Here is a 13,178-nt window from a genome sequence, read left to right as displayed (position 1 = left end):
ATAAAATAATCATCAGCCATTAAATCTTTAATAATTGTTACTGAAATCAATGATTGATTCATTTGACTAATAATGGTTAGCTTAGAAGATGTTGATTCGCAATGAATCAGTTGATAAAATACCAAATTGTTTAATCGACTATTTGACATTAGCTGAAAAAGATGTTTGATTATAAAGAGATTGATATGTTTACAATTAATTGGATCAATTGTTTTTATACAAAAGAGTTTGTTTAATGATGAGATTGGTGATCAACTTGAATATGAATGTAATTTCAAGCCATCAAACCATAAATTATTTGTTCACTTTTGTTCGCTTTCAATCATTTCAAGTAATTAAATGAGTGTTGAAATCAATTTTAATCATCAACCATAATATCAATGCAAATAAAAATAAAAAACAATCATTAACATTTAATGACTCTGTAAGGGTCATAAGCTGTAACAGCCAAAAGCGACGGACAAAAATAATGTCCAGTTTGACTGACAATTGTCTGTAATCATTTCGTTACCATTACATGATTAACGTTAATTTTCACATCTTTTTGCTCAAACCATTCGGCTAAAGTTAAAATTAAAATGATGTTTTATTGATCAACCTTATTTAACACCAATTTAACCTCTAAATCTTAGTGTTATTAAAATATCAGGCTATCGTTGCATTGACCAACTCTTGAACTTAGCTGGTGGTTAAAGACAATTTGTATTTTAATTTTGATTCTGAAATTAATAATGTTAGCTATTTACCTGATCATCTTTCATAATTTGTCATCGTTTTAGCCCAGCCAACCGTAAATGAAAACAGCCGTTACCCTGGGTTGGTATTGCTTTCAAACCCAATTTGCTTCGATGAAAATAAACCCATTTCTCTCATCATCATCATCCCCATCTTCAGCCTTTTTAACCCTTCACAAGAATTGTCATTTAACTCTAATCACTTTATCGATAAACTTCACCTTCAATGGATCAACTAAATTTAACCAATTGTTAAAACGACTTGAAACAATCTCATTTTTTACTCTTCAGTCTCTTCTTTACCATCTCAAGTCGCCTTGTTTTTACTTTAAACCATTTTGTTCATTTTGTTACCTTTTATCTCTATTAAGGTTAATAAATGACATTTATTGATCTATTTTAACAATATTATCATATTTTTCTGTGTCTATCAGCCTTACTTGATATAACTGACCAGTGTGACTTATAATGTTTGAATCAAGTGACCTTTCTCCTGTGATATTGGCAAGTTGAAACATCGTTAAAGTTGCAATCTTGAAGTGATTAAGTGTGGTGACACTGAATTGTTTTGTGAAATGATTGGAAATCCTGATCTTAAGACTTTACTCGGATTAATACCTTTGTTAGCCTTTTTTGGACCAACAATTGACGATCGATCGGACAATAGTAAATCATTGTCTTTACTATCAAGGAAAAGTTGGGAAAAGGAATATGATTACATTATTGGTGAGTATTATCGGTATGCACCAGAAAATAAGCAATGATATTGGTTGAATCAAAACAAATGATTGAAGGGTTGAAAAAAAATTGAGTTGAATGTTGAAGTAATAACTTAAATTTATTTATAACAATCTACAATGAATATTGTTTTTTGAACCCTTGGTCAAAAGGGCAATCATATAAATACAAAATGAATAGAGTTGCCATGAAATGATGAAAATTGTGAGATTTGAAAGTCTCATTTTGGTATTACATGTGAATATTTAAAAGAGTTAAAGGTTTAACAGAGAAAAAACATTCCATTCATATTTCAACAAAAGGTAATAACATCAAGTTAACCATTGATCGATTTTCAAGTTAAATCAGAAAGATGTTGTTCAATTGGGCAAGGAGAGGTTAGGAGAAGAGTAAGGAGAGGATTTTTTTGGGGTTTATCTGGCACGCACAAACAGTTGAACCTTGAATGTAAAATGTTTGCTGACGGAAATAAAGCAAAACACCAAATCATCAAAGTTTGCTTGTAAAGGGTATCGATTGTGGTCATGATTGTTAACATAATTGAATGGTCTAAAGGCAGTGAACACTATTTTAACCATTACTGGATATGTTTGGTCGATGTTTGAGATTGTTGTCAGCTTTATGAGTAGTCTAATTACAAGATTATATTAGTTAGATTGGTCTAGTTTAATATTCGTGGCCACCATGTCCCCAGCCATGTTGTTTGTCCCAACCATGTTTGTGGTTTTTGTGGGCCCAGTGGTGTCCATCATCGTATTTCTCCTTTCCCCATTTTTCATTATTTTTCTTGTGTTGACCGTGGTCACCCCAGTTCTTCTTGTAATCCTTGTGTTTCCAGTCATCGTTGTGTTTGTAGCCACCTTGTTTCCAATGTCCCTGGTCATTGGCGTTGTGTTTTTCCCTAGAGAAAGAGATTGAAATGGTTAATATAATGATTGACGAAATGAAACCTGAACAACAAACATTGACAGATAGTCAGCCATCAAACTGTCACATTTTTCATTCTAAAAGTCAACTGTTCAAAGGGTTTTAACCCACAACTTGAATGTGATATTGACTTATAGACGATAAATGCTGAAAGTTCAATTGTATAACTTACCAAATGTCTTTCTTCTCTCCGTGTTTGTAGTCCTTGTGTTGACCTCCCTTTGATCCTTGCTTATACTTCTTGGCATGTTCCTTGTCCCATGAGTAAGATTTTACATAACCATGACCTTTGTCTTTGTCGTAGTTCCATTTATCTTCCCATTTCTTCCAGTGGTCTTCTTTCTTACCCTGATCCCAGTGTTCCATTTTTTTACCTAACAAAAGACAAGAAAGTAAGATTAGGCAAAAGAAATAAGAAAGCTTGTTTTTGGAAAGATCACCAATTGATTTTGAATCTTTTCAATATTAATTTTAAATTTTTAGACTAAATTGATCATAAATTATTAAAATTTACTCACCCTTCTTTCCATCGTCATACTTTTTCCATCCTTTGTCAGCCCAATGTTTTTCATCGTGATGAGCTCCATTTCCCTTTTTGCCCCATTCTTCACTGTGTTTCTTCCAGTCATCGTATTTCTTGTTTTTATCTCCCCAATCCTTATATTTATTCATGTGGCCGCCTTTTTTACCTTCACGGGAAGCTAATTATTATTAATCATATAAATTGAACAAAAACATTTCAGAAAAGAAGATTGCAAGAAAAATTATTCCTGTAGACTGGCTTAAGACTTTTGTCTCCATGGATTCTATTCGCTAACAGCTAACTTGACTCATCGGACAAATTGTTAGCTTGCAAATCTTACAAACTGTCTTACCTCAAAGCTTATTTTTTGCTAACTGTTTATTGTTTTAATGAATATCATAGCTTAAGATTTATTTTTTTATTACTTTCATTTGTGAAATAATGTGATATAATTCAATCTGGAATTTACTTATATTATTGTTGAGTTTCAATTATTCAAATTTTGTTCAATGAATGTCTCTAAAGTCCAAGTTACCTCTATAACAATCACAATCTATCATCAGCTGTCTAATCTCCGATGATCCGTTTATATCACAAATTAGTGAAATGGTGTTAAAGAATGGATGATTCCTGAATAAACCGGAGAATCCAAAAAAACTAGCAAAAGCTAATAAATTAACTTGATAGGACTGCTCAAGATTTGGTAGACTGGATAAAAGGATCTGATTTCTAATTAAGCTCAACTGGTTGGAAACGTTGTAAACAGCAGTCAATACGAAGTGAAACTCGCCGTAACAAAAGCTGACATTACCGTCTACAGATATTGGTTACTACAGTTGGTTGAAAGGAAACATTTTTTCGAGTACAATCAAGACAGTGGTGAAGATTTACAACTTACCCCATTCATCGTGTTCCCAACCTTTGGCATCCCAACCTTTTGGCTGACTCCATCCTTTATGTTCCCAGCCATTGGTTGCAGCAGCAACTAAATCACCAACAGTCAATCCAGTTGCACTTGACTCTGTATCCAAAGATTCAGCATTACTCCATGAAATTGTTGAGATATATACCAAACAAGCGACTAATACCAATTTGGATATCATTTTAACTTAGAAAAAAAACAATACAACTACAGAACTTGAATACTTGTTAATCCTTTTAGTTGCTTTCACTTTCTGTACCTTTTCAACATTCAATTCTCCCTTTATATACTTCGATTTCTCAAAGAACCACCCAGTTTACAATTACCAGTGCAATATTCAACCCTCTAAATCCATGAAGAAAATTATCAAGCTCAAGTCATCAATAACAAAACTGGAAAGGAAAGGATTAAGACAAAGGAGGAGGCAAAAGGAGGAGGAACACGCGAGTTTACGGTGACAATGATGAGAACCATGATTGCGATGTTGATGGTGACTCGGAGATTGCCAAAGAAAGAGAGACGCACTTATCTAAACGGTGCACTTTTTTGATACAACCATGATAGTAACTGACAACTGTGTACCCGCTTTTTCGACCCCATTTCGACTCCCTTTTCGACACCAAAAACAAAGCGAAAAATGGCTTGTCAATTAATCTAATCTAACGAAAGCGGAACCCAATCGAAACCCTGTAATCCAACAAGTCACCCAACTCACACTTTTCATCATCTATTTCATTTTCATTTTTCCCTTCAACCATATCCTTCTCCCTTTTTTTACTGTCTTTACTTCTCGTCTTCTGTCGCCTTTCTTTTCCTCTCCTTTCTCCTTTTCTCTTTCTTCTCTATTCTTATACAAATCATCTTGATTGTATTCTAATTTAACTAATTTGTTACCACTTTTCCAAATCATTAGGCTGATGATATTACAACCACAATACGGAAGCTTTACTGTTAAAAGCTTAATGGGAAACGCGTAAAGAATGGATTAACCAATGCATCGATATGGAATCAAATTTACACCAAACAATATAATACAATAATCATAATCGTAAAAATGATATTATTGGTATTGGAAATTCATTGAAACCTTTTCGAAATCCAAGAATCAACTCTAAATTAGATAATCGTAAAACCATTTCAGCATTTTTGCTCAAGAAATTTGCAATCTTTTCAATTTTGCTGGTGACATTATCGTCTTATGATCATCACTTTCAATCTCTATAATATCTTGATGATCATAATCAATTTAATTAGGACCATATTAGATAACTGAGTCAAATTAAATTGAATATGATCATTGTATTAGTAGAGCAAAAAGTTGATTAAATCAACACTCACTTACACATGTTTAAAGCAAAGATTGAGTTTCAACTCACCATTATTTATCATTATTATTATCATTATTATTAACATCATTATTTTGCTCAGTCTAATTAGCTAATTAACACGTTAACTATACAACAAGTGAACAATTTACTCTTATCTAGTCCAATCAGAGTATTTTTTTAATGTCCCAATATTGTTAAATTCAAATTGTTTCCGGAATCACCAGAAATTCATCTTAATTGTCAAACAGATTGTCATCTTAAATAATAACTGTCCAATTTATTGAACACACATTATGATTAGGATCGATTTATAAATTACATTTCACAATATAACTGTATAACGTTAAACATGATATTGTTTTCATGCTAATTTGTTTGAGCCATTAATTCCGCCAAACATATTTATCAATTAACTCAACTTCAATTACTTTAATCATTCAAGTTCATGCAATAGAGAAATTAATGCAAAACTGAAGCAATTATGCTTCTTTAAAATTCAAGGATCAACAGCAAACAATCAAAACCAATCAAGTCTTATAAGGCCAAAGGCAAATACAAAAGCCATTGGATATTTAAAGTGATTAATCAATTGGCTATTTCAAGCTTAATAAAGACTGGACATCTTGATTAAGATTCATTTTTTCATTCATATTCATACAAAATGAATTGCTCGCGATCAAATAATCAGATGTTATGTCAGTCTGGCCAACTGTAACGGTTGACATGAATATGGTTTTAATATTGTTTTGTCGTCTCCTTAAGTGATCAACCAATTGATTTAAATTTTTTATTAAATTGGAACAGTTCCTAATCAAATATTCAAATCATAGTGAATAAATAGAAGCTTGAATCAATTTAATTCAATGAATTTACATTTAGTAAAGTGATTCTAATTGAGTTTGTTTCATTTTTATTTTTGTCAACAGTTGGTGGAGGAACAGCTGGATCAGTATTGGCTCGTAGATTATCTGATATCCCAGAGAATCGAGTTCTGGTGATTGAAGCCGGTGGTATGGAAAATATAATGCATGAGATTCCCTTGGCGTGGTCAACATTGAAAAAATCTGAATACGATTGGAACTACAAAACGGAATCTCAAGAAGTTGCTTGTTTTGGCTATGAAGATAAGGTTTGATATGATTCATTGAAAAGCCTGTCTGTTTTGTAGGCTCAACCTAATTATTTATTAATCTTGTATTAATTGTTAATCTTTTTTTCAGAGAATCACTTGGACATCAGGAAAAGTGCTCGGTGGCACCAGTTCAATGAGCAATATGATTTATGTGCGTGGAAACGCCTTTGATTTTGATGGTTGGCTGAAGGAAGGTGCTCTTGGCTGGAGTTGGGATGAAGTTTACCCTTACTTTCTTAAATCAGAAGACAATTTAGATACTGAGATTGCTTTTAATGGTAAGTAATTAACTCATTTTCTGCATATTGCCATTGTTAATGTAATTTAATAATTTGATCGCTTAATTTTGTTGACACTTACATCCTACTTTTGCACTATACTAACATAATCATGTATTTTACTTGAACCTTTTTTCAATGTAAACAAGTTAAAGGCGATTGATCTGTTGATTAATTTCAATTGACAGGTTAGCTTATCAATTATCATTGTCACTTAATAACCATTTAACCCATTCAGTGGAGTTATCGTCAATTGGACAATTATTTTCTCAGCTAATCTGAAGCAAAATTGGAATACAATTTATAATTCTATTAATATTTGTAAATGCACTTTCACTGTTTTTTTTTAAATTATCAATGCAGCTCTTGTGTTGTCTAATTAGCTGACTCAATTGTTTATCAATTTACTCATTGAAATGCATTTATGGTTGATTGTTGTTGATTTGGTTAAACAACTATTTAGATTGAATGATTATTTCACTTTTCTCGGTAAATGATGTTGAAGATGGTAAAAATTAGTATCTCTTTCTTAAAGGTAAACAACCCTGATTTAATAGATTCATTTGATTGTTACGAGCCATTTGGTAAACTATTAAATAGCCAATTGAACAATAACAATAGTTAATGAGGATATTTGTTAAATGATCATCATCATTGATAACAATCATGATCAATTTTCAACAAGAACGATAACTGTAAAGTAACCCTGTTCTGGTGTCAATTGAAATTAAATTCATAAACGATATCGTCTATCAAATGAAACTATTTTATTGAGATGGCAATTAACATGTCTCGTCTGTATACAGATATGAGACAACAATCAATAGATTTTCAACAAACAATACAATTGTTCACAACATCAAGTATTGAATGTCTTTCCATTAAATCTGTTCATTGAAGGGCCTCTGGAGTCAATTCTGATGGCGATGACTTTTTCCGTTTTTGACTCATAAAATTGAACGGTTTTCTTGCACCTTTCAGATAAAATGAAAATGAATGCCTATCGAGGAGTGTAGATGATGCAGATCGACCGACAGTTTCCTTGTGTTCATCTTTTGATTTTTCTTGATCACTAATTGCTCTATCTTCATCCGTTGTCTCTGATTGATCAGGCGATGAATTGTGAGCATCAAAATCATTAACCGATGTCTTGTTTGGAGAGGCTTTCAATGATAATCTCGATTGATTTGAAAGATTGTCTTTTCTCCCATGGAGTTGATCCTTGTCCACACTTTCAGTTTCATTTGCAGGTTTACCTTCCACTATGTTTAACGAACATGATTTAGACTTTTCGATAGTCTTTTTATCCTTTCTTCGTGATTGTCTCGGTGCTCGACGCATTGAACTCCATGTGCGTCGATGAGGTGATTGGTTATGCGATTCATCGGCTAAACTAGCGTCAGCATCTAAAGCACTTTTAAAGCAAATTTGAATGGATTAGTTGATTGCAAGAAAAGTGGGAAAAAGGGTTAACCTTACCCTTCTCCTAATGTAAATGTAACCTTTTCTTGATTATTCAATGATTGTTGCTGGTTAAACTGTTGGTGAGGAGTTGAAGGTGCATCTAAATCACTCTCAGAACTGCCATCAGTTGATTCTTGATGATAATTTACACTAACCACACCGTTAGAAGCCTAAAAGTGTGAAGTTAACATGAAAATAAAAATGTGAAAATGAAATAAAAGCATCAAGTTATCAAGCAAAAACAATTGCAAAGCCTTTATGAAATTAGCTAATTACCATTTCTATTCTTATAAAAGTATAACACTATCTTAATCATGTGACAATTTATTCTAAAGATTATATTCTTAATTCAGATGAAATGAGTTGAAAAATCACAACATGAAATGGTAAACAAACCAGTTAATCAAAATCTGGTAATGTTATTTAGTTTGAATTGTTTTTGCCCCTTCTTATTGTTTACACAGAATAATTACCTCAGTTCTTGAAAGCTTTGCCTGTAGATAATTATTGCTATTATTATGTGTTAGATTATTATTTTGTTGATTAGCTTGAAGATGGTGTTGGTAGTGATAGCTTGATGATGTTGATGATGTGTTTAGACTTGATTTATGATCAGATGAATGGCTTGATCGAAAGGATCGCTCAAAAGGGTTAAACCCAAACTTTGCTATGACTGGACCTAAAGGCACAAGTAAACAGTTATTTGATTGTTGTTTGATTAACCAGTCAATATATTAGATTTACACTAATCTTACTTTTTAATGGTTCACTTTCCATTTCAACCAAGAAACCATCATCAATGTTTGCATTGAGATGAGCAATTTCAGCTTGGATAGATTCAATTCCGCGATTATGGACAATTGCAAAGCCACAAAGGCCTTCAATTTGCTGCCAACGAAATGATCGCTCCTTAAACTCTTTGGTTATCTCGGAAAGGGCTTTTTTTGCTTGAAGAATGCGATTGTCAACATCGTCAATTGAAGATCCATGAGCGACTCTCAATGAACCAAAAAAGGTTGAACGCTTCTTCTTCAACTTATCACACTGTTAGACGGGAGGGAAAACAAATGAAAATGTGAAAGGTGACAAAAACAACAGACACAACTCAATGTGTAAATGTAATCTAATTGTGATAATTCACTTTTATTCAAAAGATGGATTAAAAGATTAATTTTACCCCTTCTTTGGCAGCAGCTAATTGAGTCTCGGCTGCTTGTCGTTTGGTATTGTAATGGTTCAATTCAAGCTCATGAGTCAGTTGTAACCATAATTGAAGTTGATGAGGAGGTGCCCATGATTTATTTGCTAATGCAGTTTCAGCGCGATTCAATTGTTCTCGAGTTTGAAAAAGCTCTTCCTCAAGCTCATAAATCCGATTGTAATCTGAATTTGAAGTGTTTCCTAAAATTACAAATTGAGACAAGAAAATGTTCAATCAGAAACATTTCAATGTAAACATCTTATTTCAATAACATACCTCCAGACGGATCAATCAGATTGTAATGTGATCGATTGGTGTGTCGCTTGTTTTGATCATCTGATTTGATCACATCACCACTATTTGATATTGATTGTTCCATCTTTACTTTGTCCAGTTCTCGTTGTAACTCGTGAAGTTGATCTTCAGCTTTCTGGATTGATTTCATATCCTTTAACATTTCTTTTTGCTTTAATCGAGAATAATGATATTGAATTAGTCCAATGAAGGCAATTACAAGGGCCACAACCAGACTTAACAATCCAATTGTATCAACTGTTGCTTTATTAACCTGGTTAATTTTATCAATGGGTAAAACCTTCATATCTCGGTTAAACACTTGATCTTTGGGTAAATCATTTATATCCATAGCAGTGACATATTTCGCGATTCAATTGCTAGTCTAAATTATTATCATCAAAAATAAGAATATAATCAAAATCAAATTTTCACCAACCACAGAAATCATTCAATTTCACCAGAAAATTTCATTTCTTCAAAAAAATAATCAAAAGGAGTTACAAACCTTTGATAAAACGTTGGCTTCTATAAAATTGTATGGGAATCTTGTTCACTATTTTGGATCATAAATGTTGAATTCACATAATTTTTCCTTGAAGATACAAATTGAAATGAATAATAATGAACCAATGTTACAGATTTGATTGAACCAAATATTATTAAAGGCTAGGACCGCTCAAAATTAGTTGGAAATGTTTGAATCTGTAAATTGTTAACTAGAAATGGTTGAAAGATGAGCAAAATGAACAAAATACAAGCAAAATATGGTTATGTGACAATTACTTCACTGCTGACGATTGATGATAACATCTTTATAATGCCTAATTAATCTCAGTTGGTTACTGAAATTAGCTTCATTTTATATAAAGGAGCATCAAGAAATTGTCTTACCTTTATCGTTAATCGCAGTGTAACGTAATCAATGGCATGTTAAACACAATTACTGATCTTTATAATTGTCACTTTAACATTAATCATAAAACAATCAATTAATCCTGACAAAAAATAGACGATGAATTAAATCAAAAAGCCCTTCAATTAAACACATGTTAAAGATTAAGATTGAAGGTAAAATAGGATCAACTTTCAATACAAATATTAATTTCAGAAGACAAAAAACACAACAGTAGCATCTTTAATTTGGTTGATTAAATCTTAATTAATAGTGCATATTTGATGATTAACGAGTACAACAATACTCAATAATATGGTTATCGATCAGCTGAACATCTAATCGTATCAAAGTTCTGTTTTCAGTAAAAACAAGTTCATCTGAGTCTCAATTTTCAAGACGTTTTGCCAATTCAAAGGTTTAGCTTTTCATTTTTACATTTGAATTATTTCGCCAAACGTAACCATCATTTGTATTGACAATTTCATTGATTTAAATGTGAAAACAATTAAGAAATATTAATAAGGTCAAAAACTATTCCAGTTTTAAGTGTAATAATATTAGCGCCTGCAAGAGTGAAATGATACATGTATTAATTTTACGTTCTTTTCTTAACTGCAATTAAAATAGGCTTAATTTTTGCCCTAAATTAATTGAGATGTGAATTGTTAACGACAATTAACCATTGGTTGTTGAAATGATCCAACATTTTAGATGATTATTGCTTCTTATTTTGGTGACTTTTGCGATTCTTCCCTTATAACCCTAACATTCATTGGTACACTTGAATAGTTTTGTTCAACTCATTTTCAATAAATTACACTTTTTGTTACACTTAATTGTTATCATTAACTCTACTTTCTCATTAATTAAAGGTTATCATAGACAAGGTGGCTTAATGGGCATTTCAAAATCACCATTTACCTCTGAATTGGGTAAAACTTGGCTTCAAGCTGGATTGAGTTTGGGTTATCGGTCAACTGATTGTAATAGTCAAAAGCAATCTGGTAATGTTGATACACAATTAATATTTATTAATAAAACTGATCAATGTATTTAACTTTTCTGAATTTTCACAGGATTCACAATTCCTCAAGGTTTCATCAGGAAAGGTGGACGATCCAGTGCTTACAAAACATTTCTGGAACCAGTCAAGGATCGTAACAATTTACATATCATGTTACACTCTCGTGTTACTCGGGTATAATTATTATTAAATTGGTACTTTATTGGTTCTAATGATTTTAAATCTTTGATTACAGATCCTTTTTGGTGACAATAAAAGAGCAGTTGGAGTACAATTTGACCGTGATTCTTTGTCCTTTGTTGTTTATGCCAAATCAGAGATTATATTAACTGCTGGAACAATCAGTACACCTCATCTGTTAATGGTATCTGGTGTTGGACCTGCTGATCATCTTGAATCTCTCAAGGTATAAAGTGTTTAAACAGTTTACAGCTAATTACAATCGATTTTATAATAATTTTGTCAACAGATTGTGCTTTGGTTGTGTTTCTGGTTGATAACTCTGGTTGCAGAGGGTTGAGATTAACTAATTGTTATTTAATTGAAGATGATCTTATTTTAACTTTGTATTTATTTTCCCATTGTTTAAGATACCGATTGTTGCTGATTTACCGGTGGGGGAAAACCTCCATGATCATCCTTACACTGGAGGGATTACCTTTTCTGTATCTGGAGTGAAGACTTTAAAGATTGATGAAATATTTAGTCCGCAAAATTTTCTCCGTTATCTGGTTTCTGGTTCTGGTCCATTAACATCTTTTGGTGGCATTGAAGGTGTTGCTTTCATGACTTCTAAATACACAAACAGTTCAGGTGATTGGCCTGACATTGAATTAATTTTAGTTAATGGTGATTTACAGGACAATAGTAAACTGATGACTGTTAAAATGAAAGAGCTGTACAACTCGACTCGATCGCTGAATACATTCACCATTTTACCTGTAATACTTAGACCCAAATCTCGTGGTTGGTTAAGACTGAAAACGGCTAATCCAGTTGATTATCCTTTAATTGATCCATTATATTTAACTCATCCAGATGACATAATGGTAATGGTTGAAGCAATTAAATCTGCCCTTGCTATTGGAACATCAAAACCTTATAAAGATCTTGAAGCCTCATTAGTTCCACTAATGATTCCAAGTTGTGATCATTATGATTGGTTATCTGATCAATATTTAGCCTGTTGGGCTCGGGTTATGACCGGCACTGTAGGCGATGTAGTTGGTACTTGTAAAATGGGTCCACCTTGGGATAGATCATCGGTTGTTGATCCTGAGCTTCGTTTGCTCGGTGGAATCACTGGATTAAGAGTTGCTGATGCTTCAATTATGCCAAGAATTATTTCTGGTAACATTAATGCAGCCGTAATTATGATTGCTGAAAAGGCTGCAGACATGATTCTGGGAAGAAAACTAGAAGCCTTTTCCGGTCCAATTCCAACCGATTATTCATCATTGAAAGAATTGAATCGAAATTGAATTAAGCTTTATATTTCCTATTCAAATTTAAAACATCTCCTTGTAATATAACCATTTTGTAATTGTTTCATTTTGATTTAAATGAATAGCTGCTGGCTAGGCTAAAACAAAATTAATAAACCTCTAATTGTTAAAAACAATGATTACTCGTAAATCTGCTAACAATGTTGCTATAATAATTATAACCTATGAAAAGGCATTTTATATTCATAAGGACAAATGTCAGGAAACCTT

General features: G+C 32.4%; 3 protein-coding genes and 1 long non-coding RNA gene across 8 annotated transcripts; 2 read left to right on the top strand and 2 right to left on the bottom strand.

Moving 5' to 3' along the window:
* The first annotated feature begins 929 nt into the window (after positions 1 to 929).
* LOC107371588 (glucose dehydrogenase [FAD, quinone]-like) lies at positions 930 to 13,084 on the top strand. Its single transcript, XM_015939715.3, has 7 exons — positions 930 to 1,460; positions 6,099 to 6,301; positions 6,393 to 6,582; positions 11,312 to 11,443; positions 11,516 to 11,637; positions 11,699 to 11,869; positions 12,054 to 13,084. Exons 1-7 carry the CDS (start codon positions 1,310 to 1,312, stop codon positions 12,942 to 12,944), a joined length of 1,860 nt encoding a protein of 619 aa, XP_015795201.1. The 5' UTR covers positions 930 to 1,309; the 3' UTR covers positions 12,945 to 13,084.
* On the bottom strand, positions 1,554 to 4,091 carry LOC107371590 (uncharacterized). Of its 2 annotated transcripts, none has more exons than XM_015939720.3 (4): positions 3,821 to 4,091; positions 2,918 to 3,100; positions 2,572 to 2,773; positions 1,554 to 2,373 (listed from the first exon to the last, which is right to left on the bottom strand). In XM_015939720.3, the coding sequence occupies exons 1-4, from the start codon at positions 4,023 to 4,025 to the stop codon at positions 2,139 to 2,141; spliced, it is 825 nt and encodes a 274-aa protein (XP_015795206.1). In that variant the 5' UTR covers positions 4,026 to 4,091; the 3' UTR covers positions 1,554 to 2,138. The 2 variants fall into 2 exon arrangements, with proteins under 2 accessions (XP_015795206.1, XP_015795207.1); XM_015939721.3 differs by having other exon boundaries at positions 2,918 to 3,088.
* Positions 4,247 to 4,899, top strand: LOC149093270 (uncharacterized). The gene is made up of 2 exons (XR_016199542.1): positions 4,247 to 4,380; positions 4,758 to 4,899. It is a non-coding gene; the product is annotated as an uncharacterized LOC149093270 (long non-coding RNA).
* On the bottom strand, positions 7,333 to 10,592 carry LOC107371589 (uncharacterized). 4 transcript variants are annotated; one of them, XM_089268696.1, is made up of 9 exons: positions 10,436 to 10,592; positions 10,050 to 10,136; positions 9,816 to 9,926; positions 9,524 to 9,713; positions 9,224 to 9,447; positions 8,802 to 9,090; positions 8,520 to 8,725; positions 8,062 to 8,216; positions 7,333 to 7,996 (listed from the first exon to the last, which is right to left on the bottom strand). In XM_089268696.1, exons 3-9 carry the CDS (start codon positions 9,891 to 9,893, stop codon positions 7,474 to 7,476), a joined length of 1,665 nt encoding a protein of 554 aa, XP_089124822.1. In that variant the 5' UTR covers positions 9,894 to 9,926; positions 10,050 to 10,136; positions 10,436 to 10,592; the 3' UTR covers positions 7,333 to 7,473. The 4 variants fall into 4 exon arrangements, with proteins under 4 accessions (XP_089124822.1, XP_015795204.2, XP_015795205.2 ...); XM_015939718.3 differs by having other exon boundaries at positions 9,524 to 9,926; XM_015939719.3 differs by lacking the exon at positions 10,436 to 10,592 and having other exon boundaries at positions 10,050 to 10,278.
* Positions 13,085 to 13,178: the final 94 nt, after the last annotated feature.

The sequence above is a fragment of the Tetranychus urticae genome, chromosome 3 (assembly GCF_039701765.1).
Source record: "Tetranychus urticae isolate SD_2017Ah chromosome 3, NJAU_TeUrti_SD_1.0, whole genome shotgun sequence".
Taxonomy (NCBI): Eukaryota; Metazoa; Arthropoda; class Arachnida; order Trombidiformes; family Tetranychidae; genus Tetranychus; species Tetranychus urticae.
The sequence above is the reverse complement of the archived record's forward strand: the minus strand, read 5'-3'. Positions and strand labels throughout refer to the sequence as shown.

Bases quoted from the DNA above. Each gene is read 5' to 3' on its own strand.
- LOC107371588 (XM_015939715.3), top strand. From the start codon at position 1,310: ATGATTGGAAATCCTGATCTTAAGACTTTACTCGGATTAATACCTTTG. The intron at 1,461-6,098 runs GTGAGTATTATC...TTTTGTCAACAG, and splicing joins GGAATATGATTACATTATTG to TTGGTGGAGGAACAGCTGGA. The intron at 11,444-11,515 runs GTAATGTTGATA...GAATTTTCACAG, and splicing joins TAATAGTCAAAAGCAATCTG to GATTCACAATTCCTCAAGGT.
- LOC107371589 (XM_015939718.3), bottom strand. From the start codon at position 9,893: ATGGATATAAATGATTTACCCAAAGATCAAGTGTTTAACCGAGATATG. The intron at 9,091-9,223 runs GTAAAATTAATC...CCCGTCTAACAG, and splicing joins TAGCTGCTGCCAAAGAAGGG to TGTGATAAGTTGAAGAAGAA. The intron at 8,217-8,519 runs GTAATTATTCTG...TCACACTTTTAG, and splicing joins CAAAGCTTTCAAGAACTGAG to GCTTCTAACGGTGTGGTTAG.
- LOC107371590 (XM_015939720.3), bottom strand. From the start codon at position 4,025: ATGATATCCAAATTGGTATTAGTCGCTTGTTTGGTATATATCTCAACA. The intron at 3,101-3,820 runs GTAAGTTGTAAA...AATAATAATTAG, and splicing joins TTGGGAACACGATGAATGGG to CTTCCCGTGAAGGTAAAAAA. The intron at 2,774-2,917 runs GTGAGTAAATTT...GTCTTTTGTTAG, and splicing joins GTATGACGATGGAAAGAAGG to GTAAAAAAATGGAACACTGG.